We start from the raw sequence: 22525 nt of genomic DNA on the forward strand, positions 1-22525 counted from the left end.
TGTTGTTGTTGAACTTCTGTTTGACACCTACAGTCACATGGCGCTCACTTCAAGCTAAGGCTACATATACACTTTACATATGAAGTCATATTAGAGAGTCAGTCTGTTAGCAGCACGCACCTGTTAGACATCTTCATTTAGAGACAAACTAAAGCTAAAATCCAGCTGTTTTCAACAGCTTTCTGTTAGCTGTATTAGCCGCCCTATTAGGCTTTAACACACAGTGTAGTTTCCTGTTTAAGTTTTACTTCTGTAACTGTTGTTAAATATAGAAAAGGGGGTGAAAAAAACTCACCAGGAGCTGCTGAGATGGCACAATCGGAGGCTTCGCAGTGAAGAGTCGGATCTGCTAACTGGACAATATGTATATATATATATATATATATATATATATATGTGTATATATATATATATATATATATATATATATATATATATGTATATATATATATATATATATATATATATATATATATATATATATATATATATATATTTTTTTTTTAAGGAACAGCTAGCACGCTTCCAAGACATAAAATAAATTCACATTCAATCCGGTTATGTGGCATTTAATTACTTTACATCATCAATTAATTGATGAAAGTGCCGCTGGTGAACCGGATATAGCCTACTTTTCCTTTTTTAAATTCACAATCAGCAGCAGGGCCTCCATCTGGTCAGGAAACCTGTGCGCATGCGTGTGATTATAACGGTAGCTGTTATTGTGAAGTTCATTTTTCGGGAAAAATGTATGTTGTTTGTTGATATTTTTAGTTTTAAGAACAACTTTGACCTTCCTAATGCATTCAATCCCAACCACACGATTAAAATAAATAAATAATAATTAATCTAGACTTGGATTAAAGCACACAGCCTTATTCTTAGTGAAATAAAGACCAAGTGCGTATTTGCTGGCTGTGTGCTTTGAGCACAACACGGTGAAAGTCTTCAAGCACTCACATTTGACAGAAAAACATCGCAGCTGTAAATCCCACATGCTGCTGTTATACACCACTGCTGTGGTTTAGTCTGCAGACGGTAAACTGTTTTTAAATGCCTCAGGTAAATACTGTGGCACTGTTGATATGAATGATCCGTGAATGCGCCGCCTGTAAAACGTTTAAAGTATCAAGTGCGTCATTAGCTGTGGAGGGTTCTGCGTCCTCACATATTCATGCAGGAACAGACTCTCGCTCTCTCCACGGCAGGGACGTGCAGAGGGGGGGGCTAGAGGGGCTTGAGCACCCGCCCCTTTCCTGATGAGTGCCCAAAGTGCCCTTTTGTTGAGGCAACTTTTAAAAATTTTTTATTTATTTTTTTATGTGTGTGTGCGTGCGGAGTCCTTTCTGTGCCCCTCAACAATAATATTTAACTATTAATCACAGTTTTGCTAAATAAAAGGATCTGGCTTGCATCAGTCACATGATCACATTTAACCAATGATCGCCCTCGACGGCAGAACGCGCTGGTTACGAGCCGGGAACGAGCTCACAAAGAGCACGCGCATTTTTTGCGGTCCGGAGCTGTAGGAGAAACACAAATTAACTCAGAGACACAGACTGATGCGACAAAACCAGTAAGTAGGTGTACAGCGCACACTGTAGTGTGCAGCACACAGGAGTATTAGCTTATTACGTACACGTTGGTAAGCTGTCTTGTTGCAACTGACGAACTGAAACAAACGAGCGTGCTGTGTGTGCAACAGCGCGACAAACATTACCTGTCCTTTTATTAACTGCACATGTAGTGCTGGTCATAGCTGCTGGCTACCTGTGTAAGGCTGTCATGGGTCTGTAGCTCTGTCACCGTTTTAGGGAACATGTTTAGTTTTAAAGTATTTAGAACATATTTAGTTTTAAAGTATTTAGAACATATTTAGTTTTAAAGTATTTAGAACATATTTAGTTTTAGAGTAAGTTTCTGGGCATTTCCTGCCTTTCTGGAGGGATTATATTTCACTAAAAAACGATCTAATATGCATGTCCACATAATAATTATTATAATTATAATATATTAAAAAACACAAGCTGTATTTTAAAAAACATACATTAAGAAGCAGATTATATTAGATTTATATTGTAAATAAGACAAAAGTTGGATTTTACAGCAGTAAAATGATTGTATCTCTACAGTTTAAACATGTAATAAGCTTTGCCCTGCACAGAGTGGATAGTGAAACAAATGGAATCATCATAAATACATTATTTCATATTTATTACTTCCCCCTCCTCATTGCTTTATTATTGTAGCTCTAGTAATGAATAATAATGTAAGGATTCTGGATCAGCACCATGATGCCCATAGTATATACAGTATTCTGAAGAAGGTCTAAAATGTCACTGTGTGTGCGTGCATGTGTGTGTTTTATTTAGCTGGATTTAAAAAAATATTACTCATGATATAACATTGTGCAGACATGGCTGGTAAGGACATGAGGAGGAAACAGTAGGAGCTGTATGAGGCTACTAAAGGCAGGGCTATAACATTTTTCTGTCATCATTTTATTATAGATTAAGTGCAAGAGTTGTTAGGTGTGGATAATTAGATTATAGTTTATTGCAATAGCAAGTTGTGCCTTGTTCTCAGATAGACAGCAAGTGGAGAGTGATATATGAAATGATGGGAAGGAAGAAGAGAAGCAAAGAGTGATTCACAGGCAGAGCCGAGTTTATGTCACAGTTTTTTGTTGCCTTATGGTTCCAAGCGCTGTCACCAATCTTTGCATTTTGTTATTATCTCATGACACTTGTTTAATCAGCTACCATCTCTCCTATGGACTTTTTAATGTCTACAGTCTCAGATCAACACAGCCCTGCCCTTCCCATATTAGATTCTTGATGAATGTGTGTTGTTGTTATTCAGCCTGGTTCAATGTGCCCCTTTTTAACTTTGAGCACCCGCCCCTTTAAACCTCTCTGCACGTCCCTGCTCCACGGGGAGGATCACGGCAGATGACCGTCCTTCCTTTGGCCTCCTGTTTCTTCCTGTTAAAAGGGAGTTTTTCCTTTCCACTGTCTGAGCGCTTGTTCATAGGGAATCATCTGATTGTTGGGGTTTCTCGGTATTATTGTAGAGTTTTTATCTTACACAGTTAAATGAGCTGAGGGCCACTGCTAGCACTGTCATCTCATTGGAGGGCCGATTTAGTGTTCAAGTAGTCCAAAAAACTAAAAAAAGAAAACACCCACAAATATTTCTGCAAATGTTGGGTTTTGTTTGGTTTTTTAAATTTCAAATATTTTATAACAACACAAAACTGCAAACGTGAGGGCAATTTTTTTTCCATTGAACTACCAAATAAATAGAATAGAATAGAATAGAATAGAATAGAATTCAACTTTATTGTCATTGCACATGCACAGGTACAGGGCAACGAAATGCAGTTTGCATCCATCCAGAAGTGCTTTAGTGATATAGATATATTACAATATATATTAGCAATAATATAGATATGTGAGTATATTACAGAAATGGGTCTATTATGGTATGTTATAATGTACACGGTATGAAGTATGTTGTGAATATTCTATAACTATAAGTATGTACAGGCTGTAGTGAGTACAAGCTATGTACAGGCTATGTACAGGATATAAATATGAAAAACTATACAGAATATGAAATAAATAACTTTACAGAATCTGAGATATACAGCTATACAGAAATGTGAACTATGCAAGTTGTAAACAGTTGTAGGATTAAAAATTATCCAATGTACAGAATGATTATTTACACAGAGCTATACAGTAGTGCAGTTAAGATAAGTGAGGGTGTAGATAGTTTCTACAGAGGCTATATAAAGTGCTAGTGGTTGTGAGTGGTGGTTCAGTCCATGTTATTATTGTGTGTTTGAGGGTACAGTTGTCCATTGTGGGTGTGTGTATGTTCAGTCCATGTGTTAACGTGGGTCAGATGTCAGGAGGCAGAGTTCAGGAGTCTGACAGCTGTGGGGAAGAAGCTGTTCCGGTACCTGGTGGTCTTAGTCCGGAGGCTCCTGTGGCGCCTCCCAGAGGGCAGGAGGGTGAAGAGTCCATGTGATGGGTGACTGGGGTCTTTGATGATTTTCCCAGCCCTTTTCAGACACCGCTTCCTGTAGATGTCTTTTATGGCAGGAAGTGGTGCTCCGGCGATACAAACACATTGGTCCTCTCTTTCTGGACAGACACGTGGCAGCACTGCTGCTATTATTTTGTTCATATTTAACTAGGGCTGCTCGATTATGGCAAAAATGATAATCACGATTATTTTCACTGAAATTGAGATCTCGATTATTTGACGATATTTATTTAACCCTTTAAGACCTACTATAGAACCAAGTCCGCCAGAGCTTATATTATTTTTTTACATGTTGTAGTGCCATTTATGGGAGCATTTCAAGTTGCTATACAACTGTTATAGCCCATATTTTAATAATATGTATGAATTAAGTCCATAGTAACTACATTAATTGCAAAAAAGTGCAATAAACTACAAAAAAAAATTGAAAATCGTTTTTGTTTGTTGTTTACATATATTTCTACTTGGAGAAATTTAAGAGGTTTATCCCTCAAAACTTTAAATACAAAAAAGTTGCAAAAAATAGTTTACAACAACAGGAAACTTATTTTGAGTGTGTTCATAGTTTTATTTTGGAGATACACCAATTTTTATATACTGCAGGAAAAACAAAAAAACAATCCTATGATGCAAATTTTCAAAGAAAACAGCATGTGCATCAAAATAAACTATTTCCAGCAGTGCAATTCGAGTTCTAAGCATCCCAGAAACTATTCAGAAAAGTCAAACATGACCAGTATAGGCCTTTAAGGCCTACAAGTAAAAAAAACTACATTTCCGCGAAAATGACGTCACTTCCGGTTTCGGCCAGGAAATGGCGGATATGTGATAGTTCGCGCTGACGCCTGTTTCACTGTGGGAAGTGTTACGAACAGCTGATCGGATCAGCGAAGCCTGTTTCTGGAATATTATGTTTTTGTTCCTGCAAGCGCTTTTTATGCAATTTTTGCAAAGCTTTATGTGGAAGGAAACCGTGACCGAGGACAAGCTGATGGTATGAGATGTAAGTACAACTCCTCTGGTTTCATTTGCAAAACAAATTATTGCGCTAGCTTACACGGTCCAGGTTCTACAGGGATTTAAAAAGGGTTAACAATGACTTTAAAAAATAATATAAAATAGTGTGCAACACCACTGAAGTTTTTTTTTTTTTTTTTTTTTTACCTCTCTTTTCAACCAACGGCAGTCACTCTCCTCTCCAAATAACTTCTGCTTAGCTTTCCGAGCTTCCCTCGGGTCCTCTTAATCAGCGGTCTCCAACCTTTTTTGCGCCACGGACCGGTTTATGCCCGACAATATTTTCACGGACCGGCCTTTAAGGTGTCGCGGATAAACGAGGGAGGGGCTAATAATCGGCTCAGTCATTTTTAATGATCGTTGAAAGCCCAGATCGTAATCGTGATTAAAATTCGATTAATTGAGCAGCCCTATATTTAACAAAACAAAAATGCAGTGTACACAGTGTTCGACTCTCTCACTGAGCTAACACAGCCAGTCCCTCAGCACGACTGTACTCTCTGCTCATGTTGCCTTCATATTAAATCATTCTTAGAACTTAACACTGCACTCAACAACAAACAAATCCTCCCTAACAAAACAATAACTTCCAGGTCAAATTACATTATATAGTAACGGTCACGTGAGCCGCAAGTGGCCCCCAGGCCACGAGTTTGAGACGCTGTAGAGGACCTTGAGGTGACTGTTATTGTGCTTTGACACAATATAAATAAAACTGAATTGAAACTGAATTAAAATTATGGTACACTGAATTTTACCTTTTAAGAATTTTGAAACTACCCACCATTTTTAACAAAAGCACAGGATTTTTGTTCTCTTAACAAACACAAGTGTCAGTGTGTGTGGAAAAACTCAACAATTTCAGCTTTAGTTTAAAATAAAAGTTTAATTACATCAATAAAAGCAATATTACACAGTAATAGGCTTTTTATGACCAGATAAAACCACATTCACCTGTATCAACAGGAAATATAGCCTGAATTTACACAATATCTGAGATAATATTGCATCTTTGACTAAAACTCCCGAAACCTTTAGAAGGTACTCTCATTTTCACGTCATCGGAAACAGAAAGAGATTAAATAAACTACATGCAGTGGATTGAAAATGAACAGATTCCAGTGTTTTCAAACCTTCAGTAAATCTAAATACATAATCCATCTGTCACATTTACAGTAAATGACTTTATAGAAACAGACAAAGTCGGAGCATTTTATACAAGATTTCACTACACAGGCCCAAAAGGAATAACCTATAACTTCTGTATAAACATTTAATTTAAAAAATACCCCACGGCATCCCATTAATCCTGATTGGAATTTGCATAGATTGCACAAACAAAACAACACAGTATTAATCAATACAGCACAAAGGACTTGAATTGATTCCCTGCAGCTATTTAATCAGAGTGGCCGGCCATGCACGTCATGCCTGAGTCAACAGCATGCTAGAAAAAACAAGTAGCAGCCCACACAAAGCCACATTCATCCCGTAAACGCAATTTCAGTGTAATTATACAATTTTAAAAATGCTTCCCAGAACTAAAGAGACAGAAAGAAAAATCAACCAAAGCTCTTGACCAGAAGCCGCTTTCCCGTCAGCTGCCCTCATTTCTTCTGGCAGTAGTTTTTGTAGTTACTGCAGGCCTTCTGCATGTCCGTTAAGAACCCTGGAACCCCTTTCTGTTTTGAAAAAACACACGCAAAGAGCATCTCTATCAGCGAGCGTCATTCACACATGTGCCAAGAAGACCCACCTAGGAGTGGCAAGCATTGACGTCAGCCTGCAACACATCTGCGAACCATAACGATGGGAAAGCATGAAGGCAGGCAGAGGGACGGAGCTCTCGCGGGCCTGCGAGTGAACTCTTTAACGCCCTCTTTAAAGCTCTCATCACAGATCAGTTTAAGCAGGTCAACTATGAACACGTGTGCATTTCAGGGGTTGTGAGGCCCTGGTGCAAACTGACGCCTTAAACACTGCAAGACTTTGAACGCCCCTTTAAACAAGAACTAATAAATCAGAACGTGTTTCAAATGATGAAGGAGTGATGCACAGATGTTTTGGTGTATGTTAACCACACAGAGCACAGAAGAGGAAGACGTATCTGTTGAGGATGTAGTCTTACATGCAGTTGTCTTTGCAGTTGACCCATCTGTTTAATGGGCAATCATCTGATTTAGAGTTTTTCATGCAAAGTTCTAAATGTGTTTGTTTCCATGCACTGCAGTAAGCCGGCACAATAGACTCACCTTCGCTGCCCAGTTCACCAGCCAGGTGGGAATATTTCCGCCAGGATTGTCAAAGTAATTCATGAAAACTGAAACACAAGCAGGCGGTTCAATATTTATACAGTTTCTGCAACCAAGCCTTCCATTCTGAAAAGTGAAGCTAATGCAGCACGTTTTCAAACCTGCATTCTTTCTAATGGCCAGCAGGGGGCGACTATCCTTGTTCAAAAGAGGAATAATTACATAGAAGTCTATGAGAAAATGAGTCTACTTCTCACTTGATTTGCAACTTCAGTAGACACTTTTCAGAAGCGTTTATAAATTCAATCACTCATTTAAAGATTTATTTAATAACTTATTATGTTCATCTAGTAAATTATGGTCCCATTTACAGTAAAACAGATGATAAACCAGGGCCACCGACGAATCTACGAGCATATATGTTATTCCGTTTCAGTGAACGGCTCAAATGATGGGCCATTTGTATAATTTAAACTGCAAATGTATTCACATGAACCTGGAATCTTTCTGTTAAAAAAAAACACATTTATTTACATGAACATAATTATATAACTGCAATTGTTTAAAGTGATCTTATTGTGTTACGTTTAGTTCCACCAGCTCCGTCACTCTCCAGGGAAACGCTCTGCTTGTAGTCTTTGACCCGAAGCACGCCGCTCTTTTCTGGACACGGTGTCTCCGGGGAGCTTTTGGCAAGGATCACCCAGATCTTCCTGCCGTCCATATCCAGGTCTTTCCGCTCCCTCACATAAACATACTTAGGTTTAAGCTGTTAGGGAACATGACACGCTGAGAAAAGCATTCACAGCCTTTTCCAAATCTATGCGAACTGAACGTATTAGTGCAGATCAGAAGGATACGTCTCTGTTTGACAGCGGGAACGGGTATTTCACTTCCCAGTAGATGGCTGACTTTCCATCAAAGTCCTTCTCATATAGCTCTGAATAAGAAAAATGACACAATCATTCAATGAGCTACAGAAGCACATAAATATCAGCTGAAATACATGATATCAGAATCAGAATACTTTATTAATCCCGAGGGAAATTAGGGAAAAGAGAAGGACAACCACCCCCAACTATACTAACCATTACATTTTAATGTCTTATGAGGAAAAAATGGCCAAGAAAATGAATATTTTCAAGGAATATACTTGAAATACTACAATAACCACTTCATCTTTACAGAAAACTACTTGCAACACTAGCAGGTTGTATTTGTACAAGTTGTGGTTTGCATACTGCACAAGACAGACTGCATGGAAGAGAAGGCGCGCTTTAGATTCAATGAAAGGATAATAAAGGAAATCTTTGGGTTTTATTCTCTCCTTCACTTTAATATTTTTCACTATACTAGAACAATTTGCATCTGTTTAAGACACTACAGCTAATACACTAGAGATTTACCTTTAAAGTTTTCCTGCTGATTGATCATTATCTTTAGTTTATTCTCCACTTCTTTTGCTCTTATGTAATCTTGCTTTATATTAACACACCCAAAATCAGGAAACTAGTTGCCAGTCGGTTGTAAAGTGGCATTCATGGGTAATGTAGGCCCCTCTGATATCTGGATATTTTTAAGGAGAGACACTGAGAAGCTATCACCACAGATAACACAGAAAATGCTACTGAAATGAGCAGCTTTCAGCTAAAAGACTACAGCTACACCATGTTACCTGCTGGGTACTGTAGATGTGCATGAAAACAGGGATGAAAGAAAAGTGAAACTGTTATTTTAAAGCATTAATGAAGACTAAAAGATCGGAGAAGACACAGAGATAAAAGAAAGACAGTAAATGTGGTGTGAACCCTGCCTTCCTGGGCTGTTTCTGTTTTTTTACCTTTCACATATCCATCCCAATCTTTTCGATACGTCAAGTCCATGTAGACATCTGCACACAGCTCTGCAGTGCAGGTGGTGAGCACACCATAGACTTTGTACTCATAAAGTCCAGTTTCCTGCAAACAGCACATGAAAGTTCTCTCTTCCAACTGCAGGCCATATGATGCCACACCCACACTATGCAACTAAGCCCTGACCACACCACTCTGATTAGTGCCAGTCTACGTTTCTCACGCCCAGTGAGGAACTGTGTTGGCCTAGATTCAAATGTTTGGGTTTTTTTCCTTTTAACATTGATTTTTCAATGTTTTACGCAAGAAAACTAAAGCAATACTTAGAATGAGAAATATATTAGGTACATTTATGTCTTCTAAGAGTAAAAGTCATACCAAATTCCATTATCTATAACGTGTACAAATTGAAGTGATTTATTTTAGATTTAAGATAGTTTTTTTTTCTCCAAAAGTTTGTTTTTAAAGAAAAATGTTCAAAGAATCATTTCACTTATATCACTCAGCATGTTTTGAAGTAAACAGAGGTGACAATTCACACATAACCTTGAAGAAACATTTTTCATAACTGAGATTTTAAACTTTCATTGTTATTTACATTAGGCTTCCACTGACAATCTTGTTTTAAATCAACCAAAAAGCCAACCTAGATGTGTCAGGGATGTGCCGAATTGAAGGGTGGATCATTGCAGATGCAAGAATGTCTTCAACGAGGTTAGTCAGGGTGTCTGTTTACGCCCCAAGGCAAGGCAACTATAAATCGACGTCTATCCGAATGGAGTTTGGTTGGACTGGTGCAGCAAGTTTCTGAGTGGAGAAAAAACATACTCCCGCTCAGCTTCCGGCTTCTTCCCCATGCTAGCCGCTGCTGTTTATCTTTGCTGCTAATAAATTAAACTAAACTTATACTCAGCTTGATAACAGCTCAACGTTTTGACAGAGAAAAGGTGGAAACATAAAACAGCGACAGTTCAGGCTCTGCAGCGCTCACCACATTCATTCAAACTGGCTCGCCGAGTCGCTTTTCCTGCAGCAGAAGCAGCAGTTTGACTGGAGATTTCCTACCTTGTCATAGAGCCGGTAGATTTTCACTCCCATCGTCTCCACGAACAGCTCCCATCCTCCCTCCAGCTGCGGCTCGTCCAGCTCCTTCCACGCATTCTGGAACTCCTCATCCGTAAACCGCAGCGACATGATGGACTCTCACTGTGACACACCGGCCAGCCCGCAGCCAAGCACCATACTTCCGCTCCCGGCCTTCAAAATAAAACACGCAGTGCAAACAGGAGCATTTCTGAGATAGGACGTACAGGATGTTTGGACATCACGCTTCTGTACAGATTTGACCTCTTCACACTTCTATTCAGAATGATATTTAATTAAGCTGCAAAATGAACGTGAATGAGAGCAATTTAAAAAAAATGCTGGTATTATTATGAATTTTCTAGTAATGTTAATAAAGTGCAATTATATAATAAAGCTAGCTAATATAGATTTCATATGGATTTTATTTAACTTTTCAGTTTCAGTTTAACTCAAAAAAGTATAGCAACAGTCTCAAGGCGCTTTATGTTCATGCTAGAGACCCTACGATAATACAGAGAACATCTCAAGAATCAAACAATCCCCTATGAATAAGCACTTTGTGACAGTGGGAAGGGAAAACGCCCTTTTAACAGGAAGAAACCTCTGGCAGAACCAGGCTGCCATCTGGGATGGCCAGATTCAGATAGTGGATTCTGATAGTTTGATACTAGTTTCAGGACAAACTCTAATAATTAGCCATAATTATGATTTTTTTTTTTCTTAAATTGGTCAATATATATAAAAACTTGTATGAGTCTGTTTAAGAAAAAAAAGGCTAAAGGGCTAGGTTGGAGAAGAAGAAGAAAGACCTGGACCCAGGTAAGAAGCAGAGAGGTAGAAAATGGATGGATGGATGGAAAAGCTCAGTATATAGGTGACTTATATATATATATGCATGTATATATTGTGTCTATTTCTTACTTAGTGTATTGTCTGTCTTTGTTACTGTTTATATTGCAGCACTGTAACCAAAATAATTTCCCCTAGGGATCTATAAAGTATTCTGATTTCTGATTCTGATTCTGATATAAATCTAAAGAAGTGAGGCACTGTTTATTGCAGGGTGTTAGAATGTTTACTCAGGCTACATACAGCCCAACCTGATGTTATCAGTGAACAGTCATAATGATAAAAGATTATGGAGTGATATGCCATTATTTTTCTTTCATTCATTTACATCGCTTACACAGTATGCCCTTTATCAGCTGATAAACTCAAGGCGTAACAAAACAAACAAAGCAAACCTTCGGACTTCAAAATAAAGGCAGGCAATCAACGCGTTTTATTTTGAAACGCACCGCCGGATTCACCAGCTTTCCCCGATGGTTTCTATCTTCGCTCTGCAGTCAGAGGCGCATGAAACAGTCCCGCTAGAATGAGGATGGCAGTGCGGCTGGCAGCTCCTAACCTGACGACTCTACGGTGCGGCAGTTCTCATGAATGGGAGTCAGATTCCAGCCCGGAGAGTCCGCTGTGAGCTTCAACACTGAGCGAGAACAAACAACATTCACTTTTAATTAGATTAGTCTGGTTAAATAATTCATCAGCTCATAGACAAGTCTCACTGCAGCAGAGGGACACTTTGCAAACTTTGCCACATGGAAAACGGCTCTGAGGTAACGAAGCTTTCTTCTTTATTTCCCACCTAAAACAGGCTATCTGCACTAAATTTACTACACATTAAAAACATATATCGTTACCAGCTGAAGCCAGGCTGTGTTGCTGCTTGTTGCTATAGCTGAACTGGATTTGGTTATTTGCTAAGATTTTATAGATTTACTTTTAACTTTATAAATCCTCATTTTTTGTTACCCCAATAAACAAACTTTCATGTTTACCACTAAGAAAGCCTGCAAGAGTTAGTTTGGAGAGTTCCCCACTCTTCACATTTTCTTGTTGTTTAAAAGTCCTGTGGCTTCACAGCTTGCAGCTTTCCCCCCTACAGTATCCTCCCTTCTTTAAATGGTCCAGAGCCACAAACTACACTTAATTTCTTCAGTCTGTCCCGATGCTGGTCATTTTCATTGCAGCTGTGTATGAATAATAGATCAGTCACTTTACAGGAACTTTGTGTACTGCTGAACTAAAGGGTTAGGGTTTGACATTTATATGATTTATGTCCTCTATTTTTTTTTTTACTTTTAAGAGAAGACGACTCAAATCAAGAAAATATTTAATCACAAAAATATTAAACAAGATTCATAAATAAGAGTGGGGGGACATACTGGTTACAGTTACACTGCTTCTACCATGAGTAAATCATTTACAGTTATTCAAATTTATTAATTTTTTATATAAAACAAATTTTAAAAGCTTTTGTTTGAGGGAAAAAAAGACATTTCTTGACTTGAAGTAACAGAAATACACAGATCTGTGCTCTCTTTTCTGGTTGTTTTGTTTCATTGTTTGTGGATAGTAAAGATTTTGACATGTGTGCTGATGTACACAGAAGTTTCTTCTTCATTTATGCGGTGACCCCGCTCTAAGGACTTTTAGATACTAAAATCCATACAGTGTGAGACATCAGATACCAGCAGATACCAAACGCAGCGTCTAAATTTAATGCTGGACATTAAATGGCTTTCTTCATCTTGATAAAGTTGTTTTCCTGGAGGAAAACAGGGAAGGTGATGAGATTTTATTATCTTGTGTTTTTCAGTGTCATTACACAGTTAAACCAAACGGGTCTCCACTCTGTTGGGAAGTAGTTTTGGTGGTAAAATGCTGCGGCTTCTGTATTATTTTGAAATAGTGAGCCCCAAAGTATTGGCTGCAGAAGACACAATCCTGTAGGTGTAGCACTGACCATTGGGCGAGGAAATTCTGCTCATGTTTAGAAACTTGATTAAATAATTTCAATTTCAAACATCTGGACTGATAAAGTCCCAGCAAGTCTTTTCTACCCACTTATTGTGACTCAGCTTTCCATGCAGCAGGCGTGTGTGTGGAGGCGGGGTGAGCGCTTGTGAAGATGTTTGTGATTTCGAAGCTCCTTGCATTTCATGGAGCAGTTTGTAATGTCATATCCTGCGCTCTCCAGGGAATGTCTCAGCTTGTGCTGGGACGAGTGGTCCGGCGTCATTCTCCTCTGACTGGGTCAGAAGGAGGCGGCTGGGATTGTGCAAAGAGGTTACATGGGTTTATTAAAGCAGCATGTGGTCAGGAGGGGGGAGTTGTGAAATGTGTTGAATTATAATAAAAAGCTTCTGCCAGAGTTTCTTTTGCTGTTTACAGTGTTGAGCAACACGTTTGAGCACTTTCACTGCTTCTTTCTCCACAGACTGGGAGATCCTGATCACAGGGAAAAGATCAATAACGAGGAACCATCTGTGGTCTGTTAACAGAAGACTGCTGGATCCTGAAATGCCAGAAGACGCTAGCAAGGAGGCCATGAGAACACCAGCGACACCAGAGAAGGCCAACAACGCCGAGCGCCCTGCTGTCGCCATGACAGCCCTAAACATCCCCCTAGTTAATGAAGTGCAGCTGACCGCAGCCACCGGCGGGGCAGAGCTCTCCTGCTATCGCTGCACGATCCCGTTTGGTGTGGTAGTGCTCATTGCGGGCATCGTGGTCACCGCGGTCGCTTACAGCTTTAATTCGCACGGCTCCACCATCTCCTATTTTGGCCTGGTGCTCCTCTCTGCAGGACTCTTGCTTTTAGCGTCCAGTGCCATCTGTTGGAAGGTGCGGCTGGAGAGGAAGAAGGAGAGGCGGCGGGAGAGCCAAACGGCCTTGGTTGCAAACCAGAGGAGCATTTTCACTTGAAGCGGCAGTTTAAACAACGCAGCTCCAGGTTTTCTGAGTCTGAAAAGGCCTGATCTCGACACGGTTTGATGAAGAACCAGCTGAAGGCAGATGTTGTCCAGAATGTTTCTTCAGTTTCCGACCTGTAAAAGCTCCGACTCTCAAGGCTCAGAATTCAAAGCTTTACAGACATTGTGAGGGATTTATTTGTCAAACAGACGTGGAGCATCTGGTAAGCTGGGAACACAGCCAGAAGGAATGTATCACAATTAAGATGAATTACCACTGTGCGGAGTGGCGTAGAGGAAGTCTCCCATTAATCGGCTGTTGGATGTGCTGCCTTTGATTGCAGCGGGAAGGACTGTGGTTTGAAAAAGTCCAGAACAATGACTCTCGCCTCATTTGCTAGGCTTCAACTTGCAAATATCTGTTTAGAAAGTCTCATCTTGCAGGAAATGGGGAGAAATGACCTGCTTTTGAAGTATGGTACGTTATAATGGCTGAGAAGGACTATTAAATTTTGAATATGCATCCTCTTAAAGCACTTTGATCCTACATATTCATCATATTATGTAATACATTTCTTTAAAAAAAATAATGCAAAGATACATCCACATTTTATGTAGCAATACTTAATGTGGACAACTACATTTTTACTGTCTATAGCTCATATTGTGTAAAATTAAACTAGCAGCTTTGTTTTAGCGTAATCATTTGCATGCATTCATTGTTATCACATGATCATGATGTTTAATAAAATCATTTTATCAAGCATGTTGTTAGTGTCGCAACTGGACAGAATTAATTTAGTTTTGTCTTGTTTTGTTGTACGTCTTGAAAGGAAAGACTGTATATAAAAGATGGGTGTAGCCATGTCACCCATTGGTTTGAAATTTGAAGAGCTAACATAAGTGTTTTAGCTACGATGTTGGGTTTGTGGAGCCACGAGTGACGGTATTTAGACCAAAGGGGGGAGTGTAGCGCTAGCAAGAATGGTTAGCTAGCCGCATCCAAAAATTCTGACTGCATCACACATACAGACACACCTGCTAAATAAAAGATTAATAAAATACTAGCATTTCACCAAGTGAAACTGGACCATAGACTTCTTGTACAGTTCAGTGACTCAAATTAGCAGAGGAAATGCTTAGCAGATAGCTAGGCTATTAGCCACAGCACCTACATTTAAGCAAGTTATTTAAAAAATAAATATACCACCCACCATAAAGTTTTTATAAAGAGAGAAATCATCCATAAAGCCCCCAAAATGTCCCCAAAATGCTGCAGTTTTGTTTTTTAGGGTTTTTATTTCCACTCGTTTTGTTTCTTAGCCCCAAACACTGTAGCCACTTTAGCTTAGCAGAAAAATGTGAAACTGCTAGCCTGTGTGTGTCCAGATTATCAGTGTTCTAAAGTGTTCTTTTTTTTTTTTTTTTTTTTTTTTTTAATAAATAGGACAGGGGGAATGAATGAGAGAAAGAGGGGGAGAGAAAGAAAGAAAACCAAAGGGGAGAAGAGACGGTGAGAAGGGGGGGGAAGAGAGAGAGAAAAAAAAAAGAACTCCTGGGTCACCTGTATGGAGAAAAAAAAAAAAAACAAACAAAAAAAACAAACAGAGGAGACAGCAAACAACAAAGAGTAACATAATAATAGAGAAAACAAAGCACCATCACAATAAACTAGCTAGTCATAGATATCAATATTTACTAAATAATAAACGATATTGTGCAGCACGCAAGATAGACAGCGCACAGTGTGCTTTGAGGCAGCAGCCAAGAAAGCTTTAGTCCGCGTCTGTGAATACCCATGTGTGCATACCTGTGTGGATCAGCATGCTTGCATTCCAAAGGTTTCTCCATGTAATGATCTGCTAGGGAGTGTGGGGGGGCCACAGCCCCGTCCTCCAGGGTGTGAAGCGGGTATGGAGGAGATCAAAACTCCAGACATCCAGAGGCCCCCAGAACACAAGAGACCATGGAAGACCAACAGAGGGGCAGCCGCGCCACTGTTCCAGTAAGAGCTGAGGAGAGTCCCAGATGAGGGCTCGCCCAGCAGCCGCGGAGCAGAAGTCAGGGGGAGTTGCAGTGACGCGCCCGTGAGCTCCGCCGGCCCCCAGCTGTGCCTGAGTGACCGAGCCCCAGGCCGAGAGGCCGGGGGCACCCCACCTCCAAAGGGGCCCGAGCGAGCCCCAGGCCCCAGGCCCCGACAAGCGGCCGCCAAGGAGTGAGCCGGTGTGTACCCGGACGCCCACCCCCAGACACAAAGAACCACCAACACACCGACACCTGAGGGAGTCCGCCACCGGCAGGGGAAGTGGTGGTGGGTGGAGATAGGCCTCCAAACCTTGGAGGGCCTGAGGTGTCCCCAGAGAGGTGGCGTCTGATACCCAACCTGACATATAGACACAGACATACAGGCACACACAGACACAAACATCCATTCCCACCCTCATGCTCTCATATGCACTCACTCCACACTCAACCAACGTGGAGACAGACATAAAGAGACGCTGTACACACAATCACACTCCCCAAGCGTACTCTACAAACCGGGTCTAGGTACCCTTGCCCCTGGAGGGGGGAATTGCACCCAGACCCAGGTGGTGTTACCCTTTTCCCTGCGGTGGGGAGAGGCAGACCACCCCGACTCCGCAGCAGCAGGGAGGCCCCACACCCCAGACCGCAGTCGGACGGCCAACTCCTCCTACTAGCCCTCCCGCTCCAGCAGGCCGCAGAGAATGGGGGTGGGAGAAGACTCCAAACCTCCCTCCACCCGCTCATTGTAGTGTTGATGCATATGTGTTCTAAGGTGCAATTAAAACCCAGGAGGGCATGGAGCTACCTGCCAAGGAGCAGCAGGTAAGCGCATAGTCCCTCCTGCTAGCCCTCAATGACTAAGTGTATTTAAAATTGAGAGGTGGGCAACGACGTCAGGGGTGAGGTATACACCCTGATGGTGATTTGGACTCCGTGATTGTGCCCACCCCCAAGATCCTATATGTATGTGTAATGAGAGTGTGAATAATGTGAATGTCTAAGTTGTGGGATAAAATTGAGGCAGAGGCAGCCAGAAGGGGACGGGGGGGGGGGGGGGGGGGGGGGGGGGTAGCCTCCTCTGCACCCTGGTGACATACCCCCACTCCAAGGCCCTGCATGTGTGGGTGGTTGTGGAGGAGCGGGAAGAGGGAGGCAGCTGGAGATGGGGAGGGAAGGAAGGGAGGGGCAGGTAACCCCTCCCTGGGGCCAGCTCCCCCGCTGACCCCAGTAGGCACTCCCACCCTCCGCGACCCGCCAGGGAAGGGGGGCCCAGGCCCATCAGACCGGGGCCCAGTGCAGTAGCGCCCCCCGGCTCCACAGAGCCCTGGACAGTCCACCCAACCCCACCACAGAGAAAACTGCACCCACCCCACCATCCACACATCTTCCAGACTACATAAGACGGTAAACGCCCAGGCTGAGATCTTCCTCCACCTCTCCTGTATCTCCCCCTCCTGCAGAGAGTTCCTGAAGAGAAGAAAGCTCCTGCAAGATGTGACCATCCCCCCCACCAGTTGAAGAGCCCCCCAGGCGGCTCGACGCACCGGCGGCACCCTGCTCCATGTTCTAAGTGTTCTAAAACCCATTGAGTGACATTTAATTAAATATAATATGTAAAGCTTATTTTTCATTTGCTAAGATCACCAGGTTTTTGGTAACATGTGTATGCATAGATCAAACACTTAGCAAAGTGCTAATACAACATTAGTAATGTTGATTAGGGACACGAGGTTTTGGTCTACCTTTAGACACAGTGAGCTCAGCTTAATCCTCTATTTGCAGTTCTTCTAAAATTTTAACCACACACAAAAGTCACCCACCGTCACCTGGGGCATATTCAGTATACAAACAGTGTGGGTCTTTTTGCTACAGCTTGAATGACGTATATTAAAAATGGAGTAGCAACACTGTCTTATCCATCAAGCCATCGTGTCACCCCTCCACTTAACATTTTAACATCTTTGAACATGACGGACAGAACAGATGTAACTGAATCAGCAGCTAAACAAACTAGGAAACAGGTAAGGTCACAAATAACAGTATGTCAGTTTTCTCAGAGTTCTCTATAATACTACACAAAATATGTTTCCACCACCAAAGGAACTGACCACTGCTGGACAAAAAGATTCATATCACCTCCTAGGTGAATATGTATATCTGTTAGTAGAGGACTATTTTCTTAACCAAAAAGCTGACTACCAAAATGATAACACACATGATGAGAGTGAAATCAGTAAATTATTAAAAATGCATTAGGACAGAGATAATCGTTGAAGCACATAACATTAATAAATATTCAAATTAAGATTATTTTAATATTGGTATTAAAAATGTGACCAATAGGATAATTTTACTGTCACTATTCCCTGGTCACACAGTTATGCTCCAGTTTGCTGTCGCCTTACACTCATAGAGTGGATTAGTAAGTGTGACTGTTTCTTCAGGCTTGTTACATTCATAGGAAATGTGACTCTCAGAGGTTTGACGTCAGTGTTTGTATTTCTTAGAGACAGTTTATGAGTAGGAGAAGCGATGAGTTATTTTATTAACATTCAGTCATTGGCTTTCACTGCTGAGTTGAGGGAAATGTTTTGCCTCTCATGACGTACTTGGGTGTGCCTTTGAGTCTTCGCACAAATTTACTGCACATGTCTTCTGGTGACAAATCCAAAGCCAATGTATTCACTTGAGAATTTAGATTTCATTCAAAACACAGTCATCACGGCCTGCCCCGTTAAAATATCAACAACAAAGCAGAGGCTACGTTTTGGTTTATGTCAAGGAAGTACTCAGAACCTCTATGTAATTTAAATAAGAGGATGTAACTGCAAACAAGCAAATAAAAGTACTTTATGTAAAAAACAGCCACTGATACTGAATAACTACATTACTTTTACTCACATATTTATAGGATTTTACTGTTGTAGTTCATTAAGGTGGAGTCATTCTTTTCCTATTTCACTCTGGGCTACAGCTAATAATCACTACTTTCATTATGGATGATCCTGATGACTACTGAATGCTCTGTAAACAATTGTAATTTGTAAAGATTTGTGGAAAAAAGAAGCTTGAAGACTAATTTTAAATGGTATAAAGCAAATCTTGTTAAATTCTAGTTCCTGTGTGAACTAAACTCTTGGAGAGATTAATCTATGGCAAAAATTTGGATTTGGACATTTCTTCTTTTTTAAATTAAAAAATAATAATTTTTATATTTCTATTCGTTAAGTAAAATAGCTTTTAAGTTAATCAGCTTTGAAAATATGAGGCAATTTAGTTTTAGCTGAGTTACATTTCGGTGGATTTCCAGTTTACAGATTATTTGACATTACAAACTTGCAAATGTAAAAATAACATCAACTGACAAAGGAAGATGATTCTGATGGAAGTTGCAGAAAGTTAATTATTCTGGCAAATTTAAAAATCACAGTCAGCCTTTGCACCTAAACTCAAAGCAGTCGGAATCACTTTAGTAACAATTTAACACATAGCTTCTCTCTATTTGTTACTTTTTTCCCACCACCATCATCACTTTATGTGTCTAAATATTGGCTGTTTTTCTTCTGCTGGACGACTAATTGAATGTTTCAGGACATAAATTCTCTAAAGTAAAAGGAAGTTGAGCGCTGTCGTCCGACCCCGTCAGGTTTAAAATAGCCTGGACATGGAAGTATATTTATAGGCAGCATTTGCGTTTCTATGCGTCCCCGTGACACCAGACACTACAACTAAATGGTTTCCTTGCGTCAGAGGAGAACCTACAACACACTTTGTCACTTTTGGGAGATCACCACCACACATGCAATCGGCTGAAGACGTGCACTTAATAGACTCCGAGATCAGCTCAGTAACACGTTAATGAGACACATGACACGGTGAGGCGTCTCCTCCTGCTTGTCAGGTTAGAGGAAGCCAGACTGAAGCTGGAAAAATGGGTGACTTGAGATGAAGTTTGACAGGTGCTCTCCCCCGGCGTCTTAAGCCTCGTTACACACTGCTGGCACCTCATGTAGGGACTGTGTGCGTCACTTTTTGTGCCTCACATAGTTGTCATTTCAATCAGTGCCACGCTGCTGCTGGGTTACTTTATCAATAAACTGAAAGAAGCCGGGGGCACGTAGTTTAAAAAAACAGGAAAGAATTTCAAGAGTTCCAAAGGAGAATAGAAGCAAGAAAACGAGTGACGTAAAGAATTCAATTGGAAGGAAGGAATGAGTGAAGGAATGAAGGAAAGAAGGAAGGAAGGAAGGAAGGAAAGAAGGTGATCGGAAAAGGAAGAATTAAGAGGTCAATCAAGTATGGAAGTAAAAAATAAAGAAAAGTGACTAGCACGGAAAAAGTAGAAAGTGTTACAAATGAAAAGGAAGACTTGTGGAATGAATGTGTTCTCCTTCAGCCTCTTTCAACAAAGGAGAACAAGCTGCAGTGTTAAATTCCAGACTTCAAAACAACCGACTGCACATTGTTGAAAAAATTAAACATAACGAGCTCAGCATTACAGACATCCTGCTCCTTCCTGCTGCCTCTAATGAAACAGCTGTGCAGCCGGAGCGTGAAGAGGCTCGGACAGACCCGACCTGACAGCTCTCTGACTAGCTGACCGGACTCAAGTGACATTTGCTCATTTTCGATAACAACCTGAAAATTACAAAAATTTCTTTTGTTTGACTTGGTTCAGGTTGCCTGATGAGGGTGAAACAAGCACAGCACTGTTAATATCCACTCCAAGAAAAGGCCAAAGTCAAGTTCTGTACTTGTCGGAGCAATTTTAGCCGGTTTTTCAGGTGTCCGGAGATGGAGATCCACTGGAATCTTTTGTTCTGCATATTTCTTCATCTTCCATCCCTGCAGCTCTCAGAGGTCCTGCACAGTGGTGCTTTGAGAGTAATGCTAACATCAGCATGCTAACACATAATTGCCATCTCAAATTGCATACTCTTCCATACTTACACTAACTATTTTGAGTGTATAAGTGGGTTCACATTGAGTACACAACAAGTGCAGTGATGATGTACCATAGATTATATAAAAGACAGACATAGCTTCCAGGTCGGAAAAAATGAAGCCAATGTGGAAGTGCCTTAAACCGATCCGAAGGCCACCAGAAGGTGATAGCTGTAGTTGCAAAAACACGTCTACGGGAAGGTGGCTGTCTTGCTTGACTCTGTAAACACTTTGCTGTTGAGTTTATGGGCTCAGTCGGTCAACTTCAAGTCTGTTTTGTAAATCTTGGCCATTCTGTGTATCAAATGAAAGATCATGTGTAACATGAAACTGCATGCTCATTGGTCAACCACTCCTCAGCCAATGAGCATGCACTTTCACAGTCAGACCTGCCCCTTCTTCATCACGTCCAAGTTTGTGCAACCAAGATGGAGAACGATGGCGATGCTCATCTCAAAACTTCATACAGGGACTTAAGAAACCAGTGGGTGACATCACAGCAGCTGTGCCCATCTTTAATACTGTTTGACTGTTGTATTCATAACAGTCACAAAGGTGTGCACACTCCTTAAATAGTTGTCATCTTTCCTCTGTGGTGTAAATGTTGGAGTTGCCAAACAACCTGCTTCTTAAAAGCAGTTTCGTGTTTCCAAGTCCGTCCATCTACTTGGTGTTGTGTTAGTTTGAACTGTTTTCTGTCTTCTTCCCGTGTGATCTCCATATGATGGTGATTGAAACCATGCTACATCTTCCCTACAGTAATGTGTTCATGTTAGCCACACCACAGCTCTGTAACAGTAGATCATTTATAGCTATCACACCTTCAATAAATCTCCAAATGTTGCTGTTATCATTTTCTGTTGCTTTTACATCCAAAACTATTGCAACACTAGATATTGTTAAAGAAGTTATTCAGTTAGAACAAGGCACATCGTCTTTATCAACATCAGTTAGCTAGCGAATGCAACCAACTTGCCTGAACCTCATAAATTCTCCTTTTCACGGATGCCTGGATGTTTGAACTTTATTGTTACACCTGGGAGAACAGCCACACTGGTCATTTTATTGGAGCTGAAAGAATTTAGATGGTTTTTACTCTCAGTGGTGCCTCAGTGCGTGTTTGCATTTGGGAGCTGAGGGAACATTTGGACCTGCAAATGGCTAAAGATGCCTTACCGAACATTTCAGCCATTAGTACATGGATGTTGCCAATGACAATTTGTTAGCTAACTTCAGCAGGTCAAAGTACATGTGCTGTGGTAATATTTGGTGTTACGCTAAAATAATAGCATGTGGAGAAAACCACTTGTTGGTGAAGCTGATCTGTGACTTCCCAGCTTCAACACAAAGTTCACGTTGATCAGATCCAATGTAGTTAAACACACTGAGCTCAGCTTTGTAAAACCACTATGATGGTGCAAAGTTAAATAGCCTGAGCATAACCCGGGGCTAAATCCATCATCTTTTCCCTAATTAAACATTATAGCTTTGAGCTTTTGGGCACTTTTTAACTCTAGTTTAGAGAGCGTGTGTCAGA

At 40.8% G+C, this 22525-nt stretch overlaps 2 protein-coding genes across 5 annotated transcripts; one reads left to right on the top strand and one right to left on the bottom strand.

Annotated features, from left to right (window-relative positions):
• The first annotated feature begins 1475 nt into the window (after positions 1 to 1475).
• Positions 1476 to 14780, top strand: tmem100a (transmembrane protein 100a). 4 transcript variants are annotated; one of them, XM_080905927.1, is made up of 2 exons: positions 1476 to 1576; positions 13542 to 14780. In XM_080905927.1, the coding sequence occupies exon 2, from the start codon at positions 13625 to 13627 to the stop codon at positions 14027 to 14029; it is 405 nt and encodes a 134-aa protein (XP_080762053.1). In that variant the 5' UTR covers positions 1476 to 1576; positions 13542 to 13624; the 3' UTR covers positions 14030 to 14780. The 4 variants fall into 4 exon arrangements, with proteins under 4 accessions (XP_080762053.1, XP_080762051.1, XP_080762052.1 ...); XM_080905925.1 differs by having other exon boundaries at positions 1550 to 1576; positions 13606 to 14780; XM_080905926.1 differs by lacking the exon at positions 1476 to 1576 and adding an exon at positions 11008 to 11877.
• Positions 5937 to 10398, bottom strand: pctp (phosphatidylcholine transfer protein). The gene is made up of 6 exons (XM_080905924.1): positions 10241 to 10398; positions 9163 to 9280; positions 8183 to 8262; positions 7908 to 8079; positions 7323 to 7390; positions 5937 to 6752 (listed from the first exon to the last, which is right to left on the bottom strand). Exons 1-6 carry the CDS (start codon positions 10367 to 10369, stop codon positions 6678 to 6680), a joined length of 642 nt encoding a protein of 213 aa, XP_080762050.1. The 5' UTR covers positions 10370 to 10398; the 3' UTR covers positions 5937 to 6677.
• Positions 14781 to 22525: the final 7745 nt, after the last annotated feature.

This window comes from Rhamphochromis sp. 'chilingali' (genome assembly GCF_963969265.1).
Source record: "Rhamphochromis sp. 'chilingali' genome assembly, chromosome: 15".
Taxonomy (NCBI): Eukaryota; Metazoa; Chordata; class Actinopteri; order Cichliformes; family Cichlidae; genus Rhamphochromis; species Rhamphochromis sp. 'chilingali'.

Excerpts from the sequence above, each read along its gene's own strand:
- pctp (XM_080905924.1), bottom strand. The coding sequence starts at position 10,369 with ATGTCGCTGCGGTTTACGGATGAGGAGTTCCAGAATGCGTGGAAGGAG. Across the intron at positions 8,080-8,182 it reads TCCCGCTGTCAAACAGAGAC|TATGTTTATGTGAGGGAGCG; the intron begins GTATCCTTCTGA and ends CTTAAACCTAAG. Across the intron at positions 6,753-7,322 it reads TGGTGAACTGGGCAGCGAAG|AAAGGGGTTCCAGGGTTCTT; the intron begins GTGAGTCTATTG and ends TTTTCAAAACAG.